At 44.0% G+C, this 18,523-nt stretch overlaps 1 protein-coding gene across 6 annotated transcripts in view; it reads right to left on the reverse strand.

Moving 5' to 3' along the window:
• LOC104641782 (poly(rC)-binding protein 3) overlaps window positions 1-18,523 on the reverse strand; it is a 531,086-nt gene that overhangs the window by 20,890 nt on the left and 491,673 nt on the right. For 3 of the 6 annotated variants that reach the window (XM_075744673.1, XM_075744674.1, XM_075744671.1), the window contains 5 exons: window positions 18,383-18,511; window positions 16,056-16,199; window positions 11,175-11,216; window positions 10,603-10,678; window positions 8,735-8,787 (listed from right to left, as the gene is read on the reverse strand). In XM_075744673.1, coding sequence (XP_075600788.1) covers window positions 8,735-8,787; window positions 10,603-10,678; window positions 11,175-11,216; window positions 16,056-16,199; window positions 18,383-18,511 — 444 coding nt within the window. Of the gene's footprint in view, window positions 1-8,734; window positions 8,788-10,602; window positions 10,679-11,159; window positions 11,217-16,055; window positions 16,200-18,382; window positions 18,512-18,523 lie in introns of all 6 variants that reach the window. The other 3 variants (XM_075744669.1, XM_075744670.1, XM_075744672.1) reach the window with 1 other exon arrangement.

Here is an 18,523-nt window from a genome sequence, read left to right on the forward strand (position 1 = left end):
TAAATGTCGCTTAAATGCTCTTGGTGGAGTCACAGGCTTTTGGAAGCTGTGTGCAAGACCTGGAGAAGGTGTTTAGCAGCAGACGTAACTGCCGCAGCTGCCACTGGGCTGAGGGGGTGTGGGAGCTGTGCCAGGGCGCTGCTCCTCTGCTACAGGCCGCCCCAAAAACAACCGGGCACCAAGCAGGCAGCTGAGGCTGAGGCATTTCGGCTTCTGTAAAGGCGAGGAGGGGGGCTTTTTGTGTTTTGTGTTAAGGAAGGATGGGTGCTAAGAAACTCAGCAATGCCCCGAACCAGTAGAAAAGGGAAACTTTGCTCTACAGTTACTGTGGACACTGGGATGATGTCACCAGCCTGGCAGAATGACGTGCCAAGATGCAGAGATTGCCTTCATCTTCCACCTTCCTGCTGCTTCAGGCCCTGACGTGTTACCATCTCTGTTTCTGTGGTGTTTGGACTATCTTGCCAGAAACAGATTGACATTGCCCAGACAGTTCACCAAAAGCAGGACCCCCCCCGCCCGCTCCCAGCGCGATCCTCGCTGCACGTTCAGTGACAAGCCGGAAGCCAAAGCGGGTACCTGGGCAGCCGAAACGGAGACTAAGCATAAGAGGAGCGCCCGCGAGGGGGAAAAGCGGGGCTTCGGGAAAGGCAGACAGGATTTCGTGTCCTGTCCAAACAGGAGGGCCTCGCCGAGCGCTCTGTCCTTACCCTGAGGACACGTGTTGTTGGTGTGCGGCTGCGCGTGCCAGCGCGGAGGCCTTTGCAAGCTTCCCCGGGGAAGCCCGGAGCCTGTCTCGTGCACGCGAACGTGCCTGTGCATGCGGGCTGGCAGCAGCGCAGGGATCCCTAAGCGCCCGCTTCCTTTGGATCCGCAGGTCGTGAAGGTGAAGCGGGAGAGAGGAGCGCCCAGAGCACAGGTGGGTGCCAGCCAATGGCGGGGTTTGGCTTTTGTTAGTGTGTGACATCAGCGTGAGGAAAGCAAAGGCAGTCCTACTAGAGCGTTATTGTACAGCAAAGCTGGCAGCACAAGATCCCACTCTTATCTGTTAAAACCTGGTGATAGACTTCCATAATTTTTTTCTCGTGAATCATTTACATATCATACTGTAGCTATAATTTACAGAAATCTGGTCAGAAGCATTCACTACTGCAGAAGCAGAGTGGAGTACGGGGGGGAGGAGGGAAGCCTTGAGTCGTCTTTACTTGACTGCTAGCCAGAGTTGTTCACTGAGATACAGGAATGGCTTGGGATGGCCACCAGGAGTGGAGGCCATCAGTATTTCCTTCTGCCATAACCACCATCTAACTGTTTTTGCACTGATGATGTTGAAGTGACTGGTCAAGAATCCATCTGTTGCTACTGATGATCTTATGAAGCAGTGACCAGGATTTAGGGGCTGTGAAGCAGCTGTTATGGTGCCCATCACATCTTCAGATTTCTTTGATGCTTCTCACTTGATGTGCAGATCTGAATATGCTTCTGGTTGCTTTAATAATTATGTCCTGAGTGCCAACAGGAAAATGTAGACTGTACATATTCCCTCAGGCTGTTCAAAGCAGAAGGGGAAATCTGATAAAATTACTTGGTGTAAAATACATGGAAAAATATACAAAAAAATATATTATTTAGAAGAATTTCAAGCAGTCCAGTTCACAGGCGTAGCTGTCATTGTGGCATTCAAAGCAGAGGAACTGCATGGGACCGCTGGTTCTTCAGGCACAGTTCAGACTTAGTCTTACATGTCTGGTTCACCAGCTCTGAGAAGGCAGTTGCCAGGTCACTCAGGAGGCTGCCACTTGTATGTGCTGGAGGTTCTCCAACGAGCCTTGTAACCCCGGTGGGTCAGAACAAAGAATTTACCATTTCCTAACTGACTTTGAGTTAGGTACTGAGGATTCAGTCCAGGCCAGTCAAGGCTGCTGGTGATACACATATCTGGAAGTAGAGGTTCGGTAACCTTTGGTCTGAAGCTCTCCAAAGTCATCCTTTGTTGCTGTGGCTATGGGCTGCTTGAACACGCTCTGCCAGCCGTGACGTGACCTGCAGCTGGTGCAGAATTCGCTTCTCCATTTGGCACGCAGGGAGGACAGTAGTGCTGGGGTGCTTGGGCTCTCTCTGGGGTGCTTGGGCTCTCTCTGGGGTGCCTTTCCCATTATGTATTACTTACGCTGAAATTCGTGCAGTATCTGAATATTTGAGAGCTGACGGATTCTGGAAGAAGTTCAAGGTTTTCATCTACAAACCTTTGCTCAACCAGGCCGTGGACATTTGGTTTTACATAAAAAGACCTGCTCTGCCTTGCTTTGAGATGAGTCCATGACAAATTGCATCCAAACACGTATCTCTTTTCATGACTGACCTTTCTAATGCCATCAGCTGCCTGTCTGCCATTCTGTAGCCCCCATTTCACATAATTTGGCAGGCTACGTGTAATTCAGTCCCACAAAAGTCCCTCTCCACAAAAGCAAGCTTCCCTAGACTTTGAAAGCTGCTACCTTGCATGGAATGCTGCCTGTTTTGTAGACATGTCTTTGCTGCTTTTCCAAGCTTGGTAGATGGAGCTAGAGACTGTGGAGGATATTAAACATGTAGCTGTTTTCAATGACTTTGGGCGCTGTGTTATTTTTGATGCTCACCTGCTTGCTCAACATTCAGTGAGCCCTACTCTCACTTATGGAAGAATAAATCAAGAGGAAATTCTGCAGAAAGTAAGTGATAAAGCTCGCCCATGTGAGAGAGGAGCCAAGCCTACTATGCACTATAATATATATACTATTTTTATGGAAAATATATATAACATACACATATATACACACAAACACACACATATATTTTTTATATATATATGTATTTATATGCATATATATGTTCATTCTCCCAAGACTTGAGCAGAGCAGTATCAGATCAGATGTACACCTAGCCCAGCAGCCTGTTGCTGACTGTGGCAGTAGCACGTGCTTGCAGAGAAAGGATAAAAACAGTGTGAGGTATAACACAAAATTTCCACTGGTATCCCAAATTCCCACTTACAGCTTACAGGTTACCTGAACAGCAGTTGGTATCTCTGCCTTTATGCTCAATAGTCCATGTGTATGACAATTTCTTTTTGAACCCATTTCTCCTCCTGCTGCCTGAGAAGGGCCATAGCAGTGACCTGCAGAGCTTGCTCATGAGTTGTGTGCAAGTATCACCATTTGTCCTTATGCCTCAAAATTTCAGCTGATGTCCCCTCCTTGGACTGTGAGCACCAGGGAAAATCTACCGTGTCTGATCTGTTTTCCCCTATCTCAGTGTACCTCATTTCTCCTCATGCCAAAAAAACCCCCCACCAAACCAACAAACCAACCAATTCTAAAACATGGATTCTGCTTTTTTCTAGTTGTACTTTGTCCTTCAGTAAAGCTCTGCCAGTAGCAATGTAGATAGGATTAAATCAGGAGTCTGGACTCTTAAAGGGAGAGACTGGAAGGTCTACTCTGAGCCCCCCCTAAACTCTTGATGCTGATAGTTTCTCCTGATATGCCATGCCATCTATGGTTCAGGCCCCTCTCTTCCGTTAATTTTTTTCCCCATAATGCTAAATATATATATATTTTTTTCCCATAATGCTAAAGTCACTGTCAGAGCCTAATAATAACAGCTTCCTGCTGGATGTTTCTTACTGGTTTGTTCCATCACACTGTATTATGTTTGTGCAGCACTGGGACCAATCAGACTTTTAGTTTTTGGTTTATTATCCAAGTCCAATGCTGCCGAGTATTGCTTACCAGGGGAAGTGGCATTGAGCTCAGTTTCTTTTTAAACATTGGTAAAAAAACCAGATTCCTTTCTTATAACAAATGTGGTAGTGGTTAAAAGGGCCAAGAAAGTAGCCTCTGCAACTGGATATCTGCTGTCCGGAGCACAGGGGGTGACCATACCTGTCCACAGGTACACGTGGTTCCCCTTGGTTCCCCACTGCCAACCCAGAGCAAGTCCATTGGCTTTGGCAAAGCCTCTGCATTAGCTGAGCAAGCAGGTGCTCCTCATAAAGGAGAATCTTCAATCGCTGTTAATAAAGTTACAGGCTTTCTTAGTTCCAGGTTTGGGTTGGGTTTTGTTGTTTTGTTGGTTTTTTGGGGTGTTTTTTTTTTTTTCCGTTAGAAATGCTAGGGCAGAGTACTCTATAGGAAGGAATAATCTCCTGAGGTGTGATTACGGTTCTTTACAGACTTACTGCAGGGCCTGGAAAGAGATACTTAAATACTCTGTGCCTCTTAAAAACCAATAGTAGTAGTAGTAGTAATAATAATAATAATAATAAAATAAAAAAACAACTTCACTTTCTTTGCCAGGATGATGCAAAACCTGGACTATAATTATTTTATAGTCTTTGCAAGAAGGCATACAGAAAAGTGAGAAAACATTTTCAGAAATGAGCCTTCTTATTACTTGTTTTGTAACCCAAACGACTCTGTGGATTTGCGTTCTTTTCAGTTTACTGAGGGCCCAATGTCAGTTCCCACCCGGCTACGTAAAGTGAGCAGTAGGTGGTTCTGGGGGAATTACTTTTCATGCTCAAGAGTGCCCTGATCCACCAAAGGTGTAACATTGCTTCTGTGACACCTATTCTGTGACACCTTCATGGCTATTAAGCGTGTGAAATCTTGTGATTCTTGACCTCATCTGGACAGGTCTAGTTGAAGAATCAATTGCCTTTTTTTCAGATTAACGGGAGACAAAAATCAGCTCATGTGCAAACACCTCAAAAGAGATAAAAATGACTTCTTTTTTTATAACGCATCCCCTCAAACATGCCTATTTGACAGAATCTAGTTAATTCTGTATTTTTGCTCTGGGCATTATTTCTCTATCACATGGGAGGCCCTAAGCAGTAAGGTGAATTTATTGAGGTTGAATCCACAGGTCCCTTGCCTTCAGTAGAACTGCTTTGACTTACACTACTGCAGGACCTTTACCAGCGCGTCTGGTGCGGATTATTGTCTTTGCCTAACCATTGCTTTTAAACCCTCTCACACAACTGTAAAGTTTCTCAGCCAGGGACGGACTTAGGCAGCAGCTTAGTTTTATACGAACATGGGACTTGTTCTCAGGACTTTTCTGGAAGAGGGCTGTAGGGAGGGTGAGGTGCACTTTTCCTCTAATGGGTAGGTGGCGGGTGGCCTTGCTGGAAGTCACAGCTCGGGTCGGACGTTGCCTTTATGTTCTCCTTGCGCCGATTCTCCCCACCGGTAGGTGACGGATCGGGGATCTGCAAAGCTGAGAGCTCAGTCCTCCCAGTGACCGCTGATGGAAGAGGCAGCGCCACGCGGACCTCCATGGAGCATCATGCGGAGCCGACGCTGGATTTCACTGTGGGCTGCTCTGAGAGCATTTTGCACACGTGGGTCCCTCTGTCGTTTGCAAGGAAGTACTTCTGGCTCCATGGGGAAATAAAGGTGATTCTCCAGTATGCCATTTCCAACTCGGATGGATTGATATCTGTGTTTCTACGGAGTACTGATCAGATTTATAGCTTTCTTAAAATGTTCTTGGTGCTTTCTGAGGGGAAGTTCTTTTCCTGTTACTTGCCTCTGCCTGTCTCTCCCACATATATGCAAAATATGCATAATTTTTAATTAGACAGATTTTTTTTTTTTTAATTGGTTTGTTCATTTACTCTCAATGGGGCATTTTGGGGGATTGGATCATGAAATCTTAAGACATCTGTTACCTGTGCCAAATCAGCTACACCCAGGGATACCATCCCTTCCGTTCCCTTCAGGACCTGTTACACCACTTTATTTATTCTATGATTCTATGATTCTGGGATTTGTGTGAAACACACTCACATTGTGTAACTGAAGCAGCAGCAGAAAGCCAGGCAAGATCCCAGCAAGGAAAGGAATGCAACCACATGTCCCTATAAGAGGTTTTGATGAGAAAAAGGAGATACTAGACAAGGATCAAAGTGACTTCTGAGAAGGACCTGGAGAAATGTCCTCCCTGTGCTCTTTTTGGAGACACCCAGAAGTTATGAGAAACCCTAGAAAGTCAAATCTTCTGAATTCATTATTTGGAGAGGAAGCCTCAGCTTTTAGCATGTGGAAAATAACTTTCTGTAAAATGCATTTCTTTGTTCTCCAGTATCTCTTTGTTATTGAGCAACAGGTTAGTTGCAATTACCAGCATACTGTATGAAAAAAGCAGCATGATGTTGTTACAGGAATTATTAACAAAAAAAAAAAATTCTGTCACTGCCTTAATGCCAGAGGGAGTGAGGAAAATTTATTTTAGTATAAAGCTATGCAAATTGTAAATGGTTATTAATATATACTTTCTATAGACTAGGCTAAAGTCTGAACCCCTTATTCTATATCTGATTTCGCTCCATCAGATTCTTACTTAGGCTTTGGCTTTATGTACTTATCTTTGTCTTGGTTTTAAAAAAATAAGTGTAGCACATGTAGATCTACACTGACTTCTCTGGTAGTGGCAGAGCATGTAGATATTTGCAAGTCTCATGTTCTCCTTTTGCACACTGGACTTTTGCACACATAAGCACATACACTGAGAAAGCTGGGGGGCTCCTGCAGCACAGGGGATCCATGGAGTTGGGGCAGGCAGGGGACTGGTGCACCACAGCCCCGTGCCAGGGCCTGCAGCTTCCTTCACCTTCAACCAGATAAATAATCACTGTGCCACACTGACTGCCTGTCTGTGAAACCCGGGACTAGGAGATGCTTATTGGGAAAGCGAAGTCAAATCACGCATGCAGGCTTTGCTGCACAACTGCTGTTGCCTCTCCCGCCCTGACCTCACTCCATGCTCAGCGTCTGTCTGACAGGGCACACAGGAAACACGGGTGCTGGCACCTCCTCACCCAGCTCCCTGTCTGCCCCATCTCCCTCCGTCTCCCTCATCTCCTCATTTTTGGTAATGGGCTGCCTGGAGAGCAGCCTTGCTGCAGCGGTGGTGGGGCTGCGGGACACCGGTACGCAGGGTTGCGCTGGGAGACCCCAGGGACGGTACCCTCTGCTGCTGCAGGTTGAAGACAGCCTGGCAGGGCACTGCTGACAGCCCGGGGCACGGGCAGAGCCAACGCTTCGGGGAGACGCATGGGGAAACTGTTTTTCCCCCTGCAAAATTCCCAAGCAGCCCCTGATGCCGGATGGGACGTGAAAGCCCTTCCTCCCCTCTGTGCTGGCACTGCAGCATCGGTTGCACACACGCACGCACACATGCACACGCAGCACACGTGGGCAGCACTAAGGCCCTTCAGTCCTTTAATGCACGCCTGGACGCCGTACGAACATCAGAACTCCCTTTCACCATCGGTAGAGCCTCTGCAGGCTGCTGCAAAGCCTAACTCTGTTTTGGTCTTGGCTTTGTTCCTTCGGCAACGACAGCGAGACACGCACTGCGTAGCCAGAAAAACCTCCTGTTTTTTCTGCATGTTTGCTTCTCAGCAGATGAGGCTGAGCTGGTGCATTTCATACCTCCTAGATGATTTTAAAAATTTTCTGTTGCACTGCAGGACGCAAAGCCAACTTTCTCCCTCTCTTTCTCTGCTATGAATGCAGAAAGAAGTCAGAAGAGTTACCTTGGATTTATATCACTGACAGCAAGAACAATATCTGCCTGAAAATGAGATTAAAAAACTTGCGCTGTAAGGATAAATACAGTCCTCCCATAAAACTCTCAACATTCAATAAACTGGGTTATAAAGCGGGTGCTGACAAATCAGCAGGACATCTTTTAAGTAACAGAAAGCTTACAAAATCACAACACTCATAAAAGATTTACCTTCGCTTCTTTGTTATTCCGTATTTTTTTCTTACTGTAAATCATTGCCACTGAGTTTAATAGGGCTTACACAATACTGTAAGTATCTCTTAAGTAATATAATTGCTATTTGTGATCCTGCTCATGCTTGAAAGCTTTTTTTACTGGAGGGGAAATCTTCCATTTTCCAAGTGACTCATTTGTAATGAAAACTGCAAAAAAACCAACCCCATTTGCAATGGAAGTGAATAAAATGGAAAGGCACTTCTATATGACACGCAGCACATCAGTTGGGCATTTTGAGTAGCTGTTTTAAGATGCAGCACGTTATTGCTCACGGAGACTGGGTCTGTCGATCACAGCCCGTCCTGAGTTGCCGGAGCAGGAACGTTTTTAGCCCTTGTTTTTCAAATAAACCCTTATATTGCACTTTTACATAACCACAGTAGCTTTTTTGCTCAGAAAAAAACGCAGTCTTGGATAAGTGTGGGGTGCAGTGGAGACCAGCATGGCACAAGCCATTGCGGTGCAGGCTCTCCACCCCCCTGGCATGGAGGACTCCAGCCCAACACACAGCACATGGGGCTGTGCGGTTTTCCGCCCCCTTTAACCCTTCTGCTGAGACCGCCCGTGCTAGCGTCACCCAAGAGATGAATCCCAACTACTCATCTAAGACCACGGTAAGCGGCAGAGGCTTTAACGAAGCCGGTGAAGCACCACGGCACTGGCGCCGTCGTGCAACTAAACCCGCAACGCCGGAGACCTGACACAAGAGGGGACAATCACTTCTGCTGCATCTGTCTAGCGCCTCGATAACCCCTAAGACCCCCTCCCCAACAGACTAAATGCCGTACAGTTTATTCTGGGGACTGCTAGCATTTACAAATCGGCCAAAGATGAGCGGTTTCCCCTCTGGTGGCAGAGGAGCGAGAGAAGAGAAAGTGATACTGACTATTGGTCCACTTACATCATTGGGAATAGTAAGTTCATGGGAACTGGTTGGAGTAGTGGCATCCAGTCCTATTCAGGGGACAGAGGGAAAATGTTACGCCAGTTGTTTGGAAGAAGGGCAAGACACAACAAATGATATTTTAAAGAAGGAAAAATACAGAAAGAAGATAAAAAAAAAAAAAGAAGAAGAGAGGAGCAAAATAAAAGAGAGAGCTGCTAGCGAAACGGAAAAGAAAGCAAGAGATGCAAAACTCAGAGGGCTGGACTAATTTTAAATGAGTCTTATTTTAATTAACCTTTAACCCACCAAAGCAACAAATGTCACATGAGATTCCACAAGGTCATAAAAAACTTCCAGAAAATGAAGCGTTTCCCCTAAAAATAATCTCTCAAGTTTGTTCTAAACACATCAATTGAGAAATTAATGGATGGCTGAAATTTGAGCTGTCTACCAGGAGTTCTAGAATATGGAAAATGAGAGTCAAACGAACAATTAGCAGAACAAAATGCATAGATATTGAAAAGAAAAATTAATACATTAAAATAAGGATGAGGAAATTAACCTACCAAAATTTGGAAATTATATGTGGGATTAGTTGCTGAAGAAAGGTTGGGAAGGGTAATTTTTGAAGGGACATGTACAAAATACTCTAAGCTGCATACATTTGTTTGTAAATTGGGTGGACAAAAGGAAAATGCTCAGGAAAAATGGAATTACTGCTCTAACACACAGCAACATTACAGAAAGATACATCTCACAAATATAACCAGGACAAGATTAAGGAGCAGCATGTTAATGACAAGAATAAGGAAAATATAAAGCTAGGAAAGGCAATTTAGTATTACTTGTCAATATTTTATCAGATACATCAAGAAGAAACAAAAGTATATTTTGGATGTCATGTCTCTGTCCTTTTCTCTCTTTTTGGGTGTTAATTATTATTATTATTATCTGTAAAGACATGCCAAAAATATTTCCAACTAGAAAAGATGGAAAAGAAATTCTCTTAAAAAAAAGTGACTCACCTACATTTTATTATGTTTACATTCAATTACGAGTTGCATATGCTTATTTTACATAGAATAGAAAATCAAGTTGCTCACAGAATTCGATGTATGTGATAAAACGTTATTTGCCATACAAAGCATGTACCAGTACATATGTACTTCTGTTTTGTGAAGTTTTTAGATGTCAAGCATGTATGTAGTGAAGAACAGTAAAAATGGTTTATTACAGGGTTAATTGACTTCTTACTCTTGAATCAAGAATTCAGCTTCAGCTTTAATAAGTATGGACCAAATTTGCAGTCCTTAATTTAACTAAATTTCCATTGCATGTTGTAGTTATATCTGCATATTTAGTAGAGGCACTTGTCCCAGCAGCGGTAGGGGGCATCCCTATCCCCAGATGCTCTTAAGACATTTGGCTCTACAAGGAATTTGAGTTTCAGCGTGCTGTAATTTCTTTAATCAGTATTTCTGTACCACAATTACATACTGTTTTCCTGTGTTTGCTTTTTTCTGAACTGTGTTACCAAACTGGGAATTTGACAAGATGCACGCCCAAGGACTTCACTCAGGACCAACTGGTACATACTGTATGGTCCGTAATAACTTTACAAGGACGGAATGAAATAAACTCAGGGCTTTTAGCCAATGGCACAAATGAAGTGGTTTGGATTAAATAAATGTAACAAACAAAGCACGTTTTAGTAATGATGAAAGGAACTGTAACAGAGGTACGGGAAGGAAGAACAGAGATTAATGTGTAAAAACAGAAGGATCGCTGGTCATTGACCACATTTATTATTAAAATGATGTAATGACCACGGGAAACAAAGCTGTTAAGAAGAAGGACATCCCCAGGGGGTCATGGGTACGTACCAGGGAAACCAGGGGTGGTCTGCCCAAGGGGAGTAAAGGGGGGATGCTGCATAGCCAACTGGTGAAGCTTGGTCAACTGCAGGGCAGGATGGGAAATTAGAACTAACCAATCAAATGGAATTATTTCAGAGCAGAGAAACCATCTTACATGTTCTAAAACAGGATTAATTAAAATTATATTTAAAAAAAAGGGGTTAATCATTCATTCTAATCTACCGCAGAGAAAATAAAACCCAAACTGGTTATAAATGACATCTCTACTGTTATTACATGTAATGGCTATTGTTAATATTAACTAATTACTGTAGAATTACATATTAAAAGAACTCAAATATATCACATGCGAAAAAGAGCAAGATAACTGTCATTTGTTCCTGGGCCATTGTACTTTCTAGCAATTATTACACAAGGTAAGAGTTGCAGCTGAGCTAACACTTGGCTATACAGTGTGTTGTTCAGGAAAGGTGTCCTTAGGCCATGTCTTTATTGCTAACTGTAGAAAGCAAATGTTGCCCAGAACAAATACGAGGGAGAGGAAGAAAAAGGAAGTAATTTACATGCGCTGGACTCACGTCTGGATGAGGGATGGCATACTGGCCCTGAATCGTGAACGCCTGAAAACAACAAGCACAGTGAAGACACAGGTCAGTCAGGTGGGACAAGCAACATATGGGTTCTCATCAGAAAAGCTCCTCCTGGCTCCCCAGGTAAATGCCACCCGCATTGCTTTCAACACTGAGTGAGGCTTAATTGTCTTGTGCTGCTTGATAACACTTGGCACCGTACGGAAAGGTCTCTGCTGAGCTGCCCATGCACCCCTCGCAAGCACGGGATGCCAAGTGCTGCTGCCTGAGCTTTGATGACCCTGGTCCTCAGGAACTCTCTTTACTCCAGCTCCGTCTGCCAGGAGCAGAGCTGGGGACACTATGGAGGCTGAGGAGGGTGGTCATGTCCTGTCCCCCCCCCACTCCCCCATCTGCCCAGTGCCACTGATGCATGCAGGGAGATGCTGACACCTAAGCAGCAAGGGGGGCAGCGAGGATGGGGCAGACCTGCTTGGGGGATGCCCTGCCCTGTCCTGGCATCCAGCTCCTGACTGCTGTGTGCGGTGACACACGCCGGCCGGCTCCGAGCCACCTCATCTGGCTACCCGCAACCACAGATGCTAAGTGCCAGCAAATGTGTGCCCCGATGCACCCCACGGGGCTCGTGCCCCAGGCTGCCATGCCAGCGGGTACATGAGCGCACGTGCTGGATGTGCACCTGTCCTGCAGTGACTGGCCACGTTTGGAGATAGGAGCATGATGGAGACCCCCAGAGTGGTGGTCTTATCTTCCACAAAAAGCCAAATATCCCCTCCCTAAATCCAGCCCCTCTGCACCACAAGAGCAGCGCAAGGGGTATAGTTTCTGGCATCACTTCTGGCAGCACTGCGGTGAGGTGGGGGAGGCAAAAAAAGCACGTGGGTGAGGAGGGATACAGTGGCATGCCTGGCACCAGTCAGCACAGCCCTTTGTCTCTCCTGCTGGCTCTGTTCAACCTTCTGTAATGGCCTACAAAGAAAAAACTATATAGAGATTATAATTTTCTATTATATCCTGTAGGGCTTTTCTGAAAGGGATGGCACGTCAGAAAAAATTTAATGTGCTTGTGCTTAGACAGGCAGGAAAGCAGAAGGACAAATTATAACGTATAAATATTTGTAGTGGGAGAATTATAAACAGGAACAGAGCTGATTAGCTTAGTTTGCAAAATGCTTATTTGACAAAAGGCCTCTTAGAAAGTAATGAATCCTCTGCAAATGCTAAAACAATTCATTTAATGGAGTTCAGATATTAAAACCTTTAATGCCTCAACTGCTTGATGCACATTTCTGCAGCAGAATTTCCTTTCTGGAGAAGAAACATTTCATTTAGTTTTTAAATTAGTTATAATGCAAGGCTGCAATCTGGCAAACATTATGCACATGAGCAGTTTTCAGGCAGAAGTGTGTGCGACTGGGCTCAATGGGGTGATCATGGGCAAACGTACTCTCATGCATCCACAAGGGATGGCCGTTACCGATGGTTTATAAATCACAAGAAAAGGTTCCAGTCCACCAAAACAGGTTATCGCTGCTGTCAGTGGGTCTTAAGCAAGCACGTATGCAAACAAGCAAAGCATGTGTTGAAGTGTTTTAGCAAATGAGGACAACCTTAAGGAGATGTTACGCTGCTTTGCTGAGTGGGTGTTCTGTGCATAGCCAAGCAGAGGAGCAGCCTCGGGGAGGTTATAGCTGGAAATGGCGTGGGGCAGGGGCAAACAGTGGGTTTGGAAACCATGCTTTGGTCTCTGACCCTCTGTGATGGACCACAAGTGTTCCTTCTGACCTTGGCTTTACTTCAAAGACAGCTGAGAGAACATCTTTTACACGGGTGCTTCCCAAGCAGTGGTCTGCAAACCAGCAAGAAACCACTGCAAAAAAATCACCAGCGAACCTAATAAAAATCATCCCTTTCCTCATCACTTCGCTCCCTCATACTTCCATGTATACATACAAGGCAGCAAACAAACTGGAGAAATAATGAACATTCTGAGCTGAGGCTAGCTTTTATTTGGTTGTCAGTGAAAAGCATCAAAGCAGCATGGACAAGATACAAGATGGGTCTTGAATTTTCTTTCCCAGTTTAAAAAAAAAAAAAAAAAAAGCACTCTTCATTTCTTACGCTCCCAAAAAGCCACTTGATTGATTTAGGTTGAGGAAATCTGTCTTTGACTGCTTTACCCCTTGGCAGAAGAACTGTGCCCTTCAGTGGCTGAGGCATGCCAAGAACAAGCCCGGTAGAGGCTCCTGGGACATCTGTACTGTAACGTTTCACTAAGGACATGAGCTACGGGTCTGCTTCCATCAAAGTCAAGGGCAACTTTCCTGCTGACGTACTGACATTAGTAACAGCGGGAATGACCTGGTCTACAAATCTTCCTCGATTTAAACCATAAACTGCTATGAGACATAAAGCAAAGCTGTATCCTGTGAGTACCCATCTAAACAGCAATGTAGCACAGTGGGTAGAAATTTCCAATTTGTTTCCATCAGGCGGGAGTGCTGGATGTATTTATTTTTTAACCACTGCATATGCTAAAAATTAATGGGCAGAGCAGGCAGGACAGTGTTCAGCTTCCTTTTAGTTCTGTCATGCAGTGCAGTATCGAAGAAGCACAAGAAAATTAAGAACAGTACTTAAGGCAGAAGAACCCCAACTTGTTAAGGAAAACTAGAAATTCGATTTTGCTAGTGTTGCTTGATATGAAACCATTAAACAAACCAAAACATTTCAAGATATCCATGATGTAATTTAGAATGGAAAATTACTTCTGATAGCATAGCCGAAAGGTTGGGTGGAATTAACACTGCTGATAAAGTTTTATTTTCAGTATTAATTTCCACTTATGAAATCTGGTTAAAGTGTCTTTCCACATTGACTCCCAAACACTCCTGAAGCATTTTCTTAAAAAGTTTGCTTAGTCAGAGACTAAATTCAAAGCACACAGAAAAGGTCTATCTCTTACAGTCTTTCTCACATCAACAAGGTTGCATTAGAAAAGTAAGAACACTTTTTAAACTTCTAAACCTGAAGATGACAAGAGCCATTAGACCTTAAAATACGACACTTTCAATTATTTATACCAACTGCTCAAAGCACTCTAGCAAACAGTTTCAATATTTTTGAGTAATCATATACAGAGATAGTCTTTGAAAGTAGTGGCAATTACAATACTGGTAACATGAGCTGCTACATATATATACACATATTTCTCAAAGGAAAGCACTGCAGTGTAAACTTAATATACATGTGGAGCAAATTATTCTGAACTTTCAGTCATAAACCAATTTATGGCAAATTATTTTAAATTTAAATTCAAATTTGGCCACTAAGGAAGCAGATTTCTTATTTTGAAGACAACTAAGAGTGGCAGGCTTGAGCACTAGGAATTGAAAGCTACTACATCCAGATTATGAAAATTTGGATACACATCACAATGTATCAGTACAGAGTAGAAAGTAAAACTCAGGCAAAAATTAGAAAGCTCATTCCAAGGACCTGTCAGAAGCAATGACGCTTTGATGTATGCTTCAGGTGTGCAGGAGCTTCCTTACAAACTGGCAGATCAGGGAGGTGTGGGTCACCACACCACCGACAATACCAGCAGCACCTTGTGCCCTCTGTCCCACCAGGAACCGCCTGTCCAGGTTCTCATACGACCTCTGAATTGCCTACTGGGGTGAGACATGGTCTCTAGGGCTGCTATCATCACGACGAAGTGATGACCTGGCATGGGTTAATGGGAAGGGAGATGTGACCTGCCTGCAGATGTTCCACCATGCAGGTGCGTGGCTCTTCCCACTGGGAACTGCTTAAAAAGGGGCCTTGCTGTCATCTAGGGGAAAAGATTTGGCTGGATGGAGGTGCCTCACTGCCAGAGAGGCTTCACATATATGAATTCCAAGTAGAGAGATGGCTGCCTCCCTCTATGGCAGATTTAGGAGATGAATGTCCCCTTCAGTTGGGCAGGGCTTGCAGCATCTCACTCCTCCACCTTTGCACATATCTGGGCAGTGCTGCTCTCAGCCTGTTGGCTGTATGGGTGAGCCTCCGGTGGGGTTTTTAGGGTACATATCAGCTGCGGTCATTGTTGGCTCATCACTTACCAAAACTGCATTCCCCCCGCAATGGATGATGGCAGAGCAAATTCCCGCCATGTCGTAGTGGCACGTTGCAGACCCATTTCAGAGCATTATCAAAAGACAAGGAAGAGCCATGTTGCACACAGGGATTTAAAGACAGATGAGAACCCTGACTGATACAGCTTAAGATGAAGGGGGAATCTCAAAACTTCACTATATAAAAAAAAAACCAAGAAAGCTCTGTGTTATCAATCAGGCTGTTGCATGCCATGGTTAGGAAGGTCTGCACTTGCACGTCTGTAGTTCCTGTGACCTCAGAACATCATTGCTCTTTGGTTCTGAGGGACTATAAGCAGCAGAAATTATGTGTGTGTAAATTTTTACTGCAAAATGCAATATTTGGTCCTAAAAATATGAATAGTATGAGAGAAAAATTATGCCTTTCATGAGAAGAGACATCCTGCTGTTTGATCATCTCTGAAAAGTTGACAAAACTGCTTATACTGCTACTGGAGCTACAAGTCAAGAGTGAAAAAACCAACCCCTACAATAAGCAGTTTTGTCCCACTCAGGGAGCATCTGATTTGGACACTTCTCAATTTGTAGCAGGGCAAACTTTTCTTAGTTACAGAAGTTAATTTTAAATCTTGGTAAAATACCAGTCATCACAAGTTTGTGTCAAGTTTGCAGTGCAGTGTTCTCCTTTCCTGCAAACTGTAAGCACACAGAGTAGACAAAGCACATCAATACTATACCAGGCAAAAAAGAGTAAATGTTGAAAACTAACAGGCGCTGGCTGAGGTTGGGCCAAGACGGTGTGGTTCCCAGCTGAAGCCAAAATGGTGTCTGCTCTTACCTGGCCACCTGCAAAAATGATAGGTGCAGAGGCAGGTTTGGGACGGTAGGGGATGGTGGCACCTTTGGGTGGGGACTGCAGACAAAAACAAAAAGTGATCAAAATGCAGAATGAAGCAGAGCTCGTATCAACACAATCACGCCTTATCGTGGTCACCTCAGACAACAAGGCATGCAGCTAGCCCAGCCCAGCCCACACCGCCCTGCCCTCCCCCCCATCAGCCCAAAAGCAAGGCAGACGCCGTTTGTCCGGGCTTCGAGGGGAAGACCCAAGGTCCCGACTGCACAGCCGAAACAGGCAGTGCTGGCACTCGTGGCTTCATCACCGCCATCGTCAGATGAAGCTATGAAGCTTCATTAAGCATGTCAAGGCATTTCAGGAAACATGGGCACAATTTTGAAATTTGTTGATGTTTTGGAAGAATGCGGCCTGTGTTCTTGCTTTGTTAGCACAGAGGACATCTCCTGCTTATCGATCTTTCCTACGCTGCTACACACCAAGGTTTCTTGTTTTCTTGTTAGCTGCTCAATCGCAAATGACCAGTCTGATCCTGCCTTTTGTCTGACTGAGCTGGAAGGTTGGAGAAAAATCCTCATGGCTTCTGCAGGAGCATAACCAAGGCCTTCGTAACGCATGGGAAGAGAGTTTGTCCCTTGTAGCCCAAGGCAAGGACCCAAAGGGAAAACCCCTCACCGAGGCTAACTTTCTCCTCGTAAATAAAGCAGAAGCACCTGCCTGTAAAAAAGGCCTCACTGTGTGTGAACACCTAGCAGAATGGTGCCCTGGTTTCAGTGCATTAACTACAACTAAAGAAGGTAACAACAATACCACTTCCATTAATTAATAGCATATAACTAGCTATTTCATGTCAATGAAAGTGTTTGTTGCCAAATTAAATACATGCTGCAAATTAGAGCACATTCATTTTCCGAGTTATTTAAACGTTTGAAGAAGCAAAATGTAGCTAAACCAGTGTCGTCTTAGTACTGCTTGCAATTTGACTTACATTAAAATTAAGTACTTTTTATGTCAAAACTGGTTATTTAAAAAGTGGATCTACCTGCAGGAAAATGAGACCATGTCTCTCTGATTTTGAGAAGTGGCTTCTCTCATCTTCTTTAGCAAATAACTCTATTCCATGAATGTCACTTGGACAATAGACTATACATTGTATTCACAGAGCTGATAACTATTGCCATCACATACTTCATCTCTAACAAACTAAAATGATTTTTTAATATTTTCTTTCTGTTCTTTTGCATTTATATAAAGAAATTCCTTCCTCACAGTAGTTTTTTTTTTAAAAAAAAAAAAAGCGAGAGTCACTCTTCCCCAGTAAAACACTGGGGATTTTTCAATTTTTATGCTTTTATTTGCATTAGGCTGTATGACATTTTGATGCAAAGGCTGTGTGTCATTTTGATCCATTGCATACTTCTGAAGAGCCCAAAGCCACAGTTCTGTCTCAAACACTCCACTGTTTCTCCCCTCTTTAAAGAATAACAGAACAGTAGGGTGTCAGAAATCATAATGACACAGCCCTCGACTAGACTTAGGTAAAAACCCAAATGAAAACAAAACAAGAAAAAAACACAGAAAACTTTTCAGCAGAAAAATATGATAAAAGCAGAGATGTTTCATGTTTCTTGTCAAAAATTATGGTTATTAGGTCAAAATATTTCATTTTGTTTTGCTGATTTTTTTTTCCCTCCAAACTTCTATTCAACTTAATCATTTGAGAAATGTACTTGCATGAAATTGGGGCATTTTCTGCAAGGGTCAAAATGCCCAGATTTTTATATAAACTAATTTTGTATCATTTAATCTAAGAGCTAAAAAACTGCTGTCAAAATGAAAGATTCTGGCCTTATGCAATGACCTGACCCTAAGGAAGCAAAAAATCCTGGTAAACTAGTCACTAGTCAGAATTATTTCTATTTAAAACAAGACCTAGATGTTTTCTGCCCTATTCCATATCAGAATAAAATGTTTGTTTTTTTCTTTCAGAACGGGCTGCAGCTCCACGCTGGAGCTGGTTTGTTGTTTGACAGTGTCGTGAAAGCCCTGGTCTTTGATTGCTAAACCCTGCTGTGAGAGGCTCTCAAACAGCAGGCAGGGCACAGTCTAACAGAGTCCTCTTGAAATCCCCGGCAAGGGAAGGGCAGGCAGCACCCCCCGGAGAACCCAGGGCACTTGAAAATTAATAATGTGCTCGAGCATCTCCCGAGTGAGAGGTGATAAGCCAAGTACTCGCTTACCTCCAGCATAACCACGCATATCTGTTTCACGCACTGGATAATGGCGTCGGGAGTGCCCGATATAGTCACTGCGCGCTCCGTCGAGTTTGGCAGCATGTCCCCCGCTACCTGCACCTGGGCTCCTGTGGACTGGAGCAGAGA

The sequence above is a fragment of the Balearica regulorum genome, chromosome 2 (genome assembly GCF_011004875.1).
Source record: "Balearica regulorum gibbericeps isolate bBalReg1 chromosome 2, bBalReg1.pri, whole genome shotgun sequence".
Lineage (NCBI taxonomy): Eukaryota > Metazoa > Chordata > Aves > Gruiformes > Gruidae > Balearica > Balearica regulorum.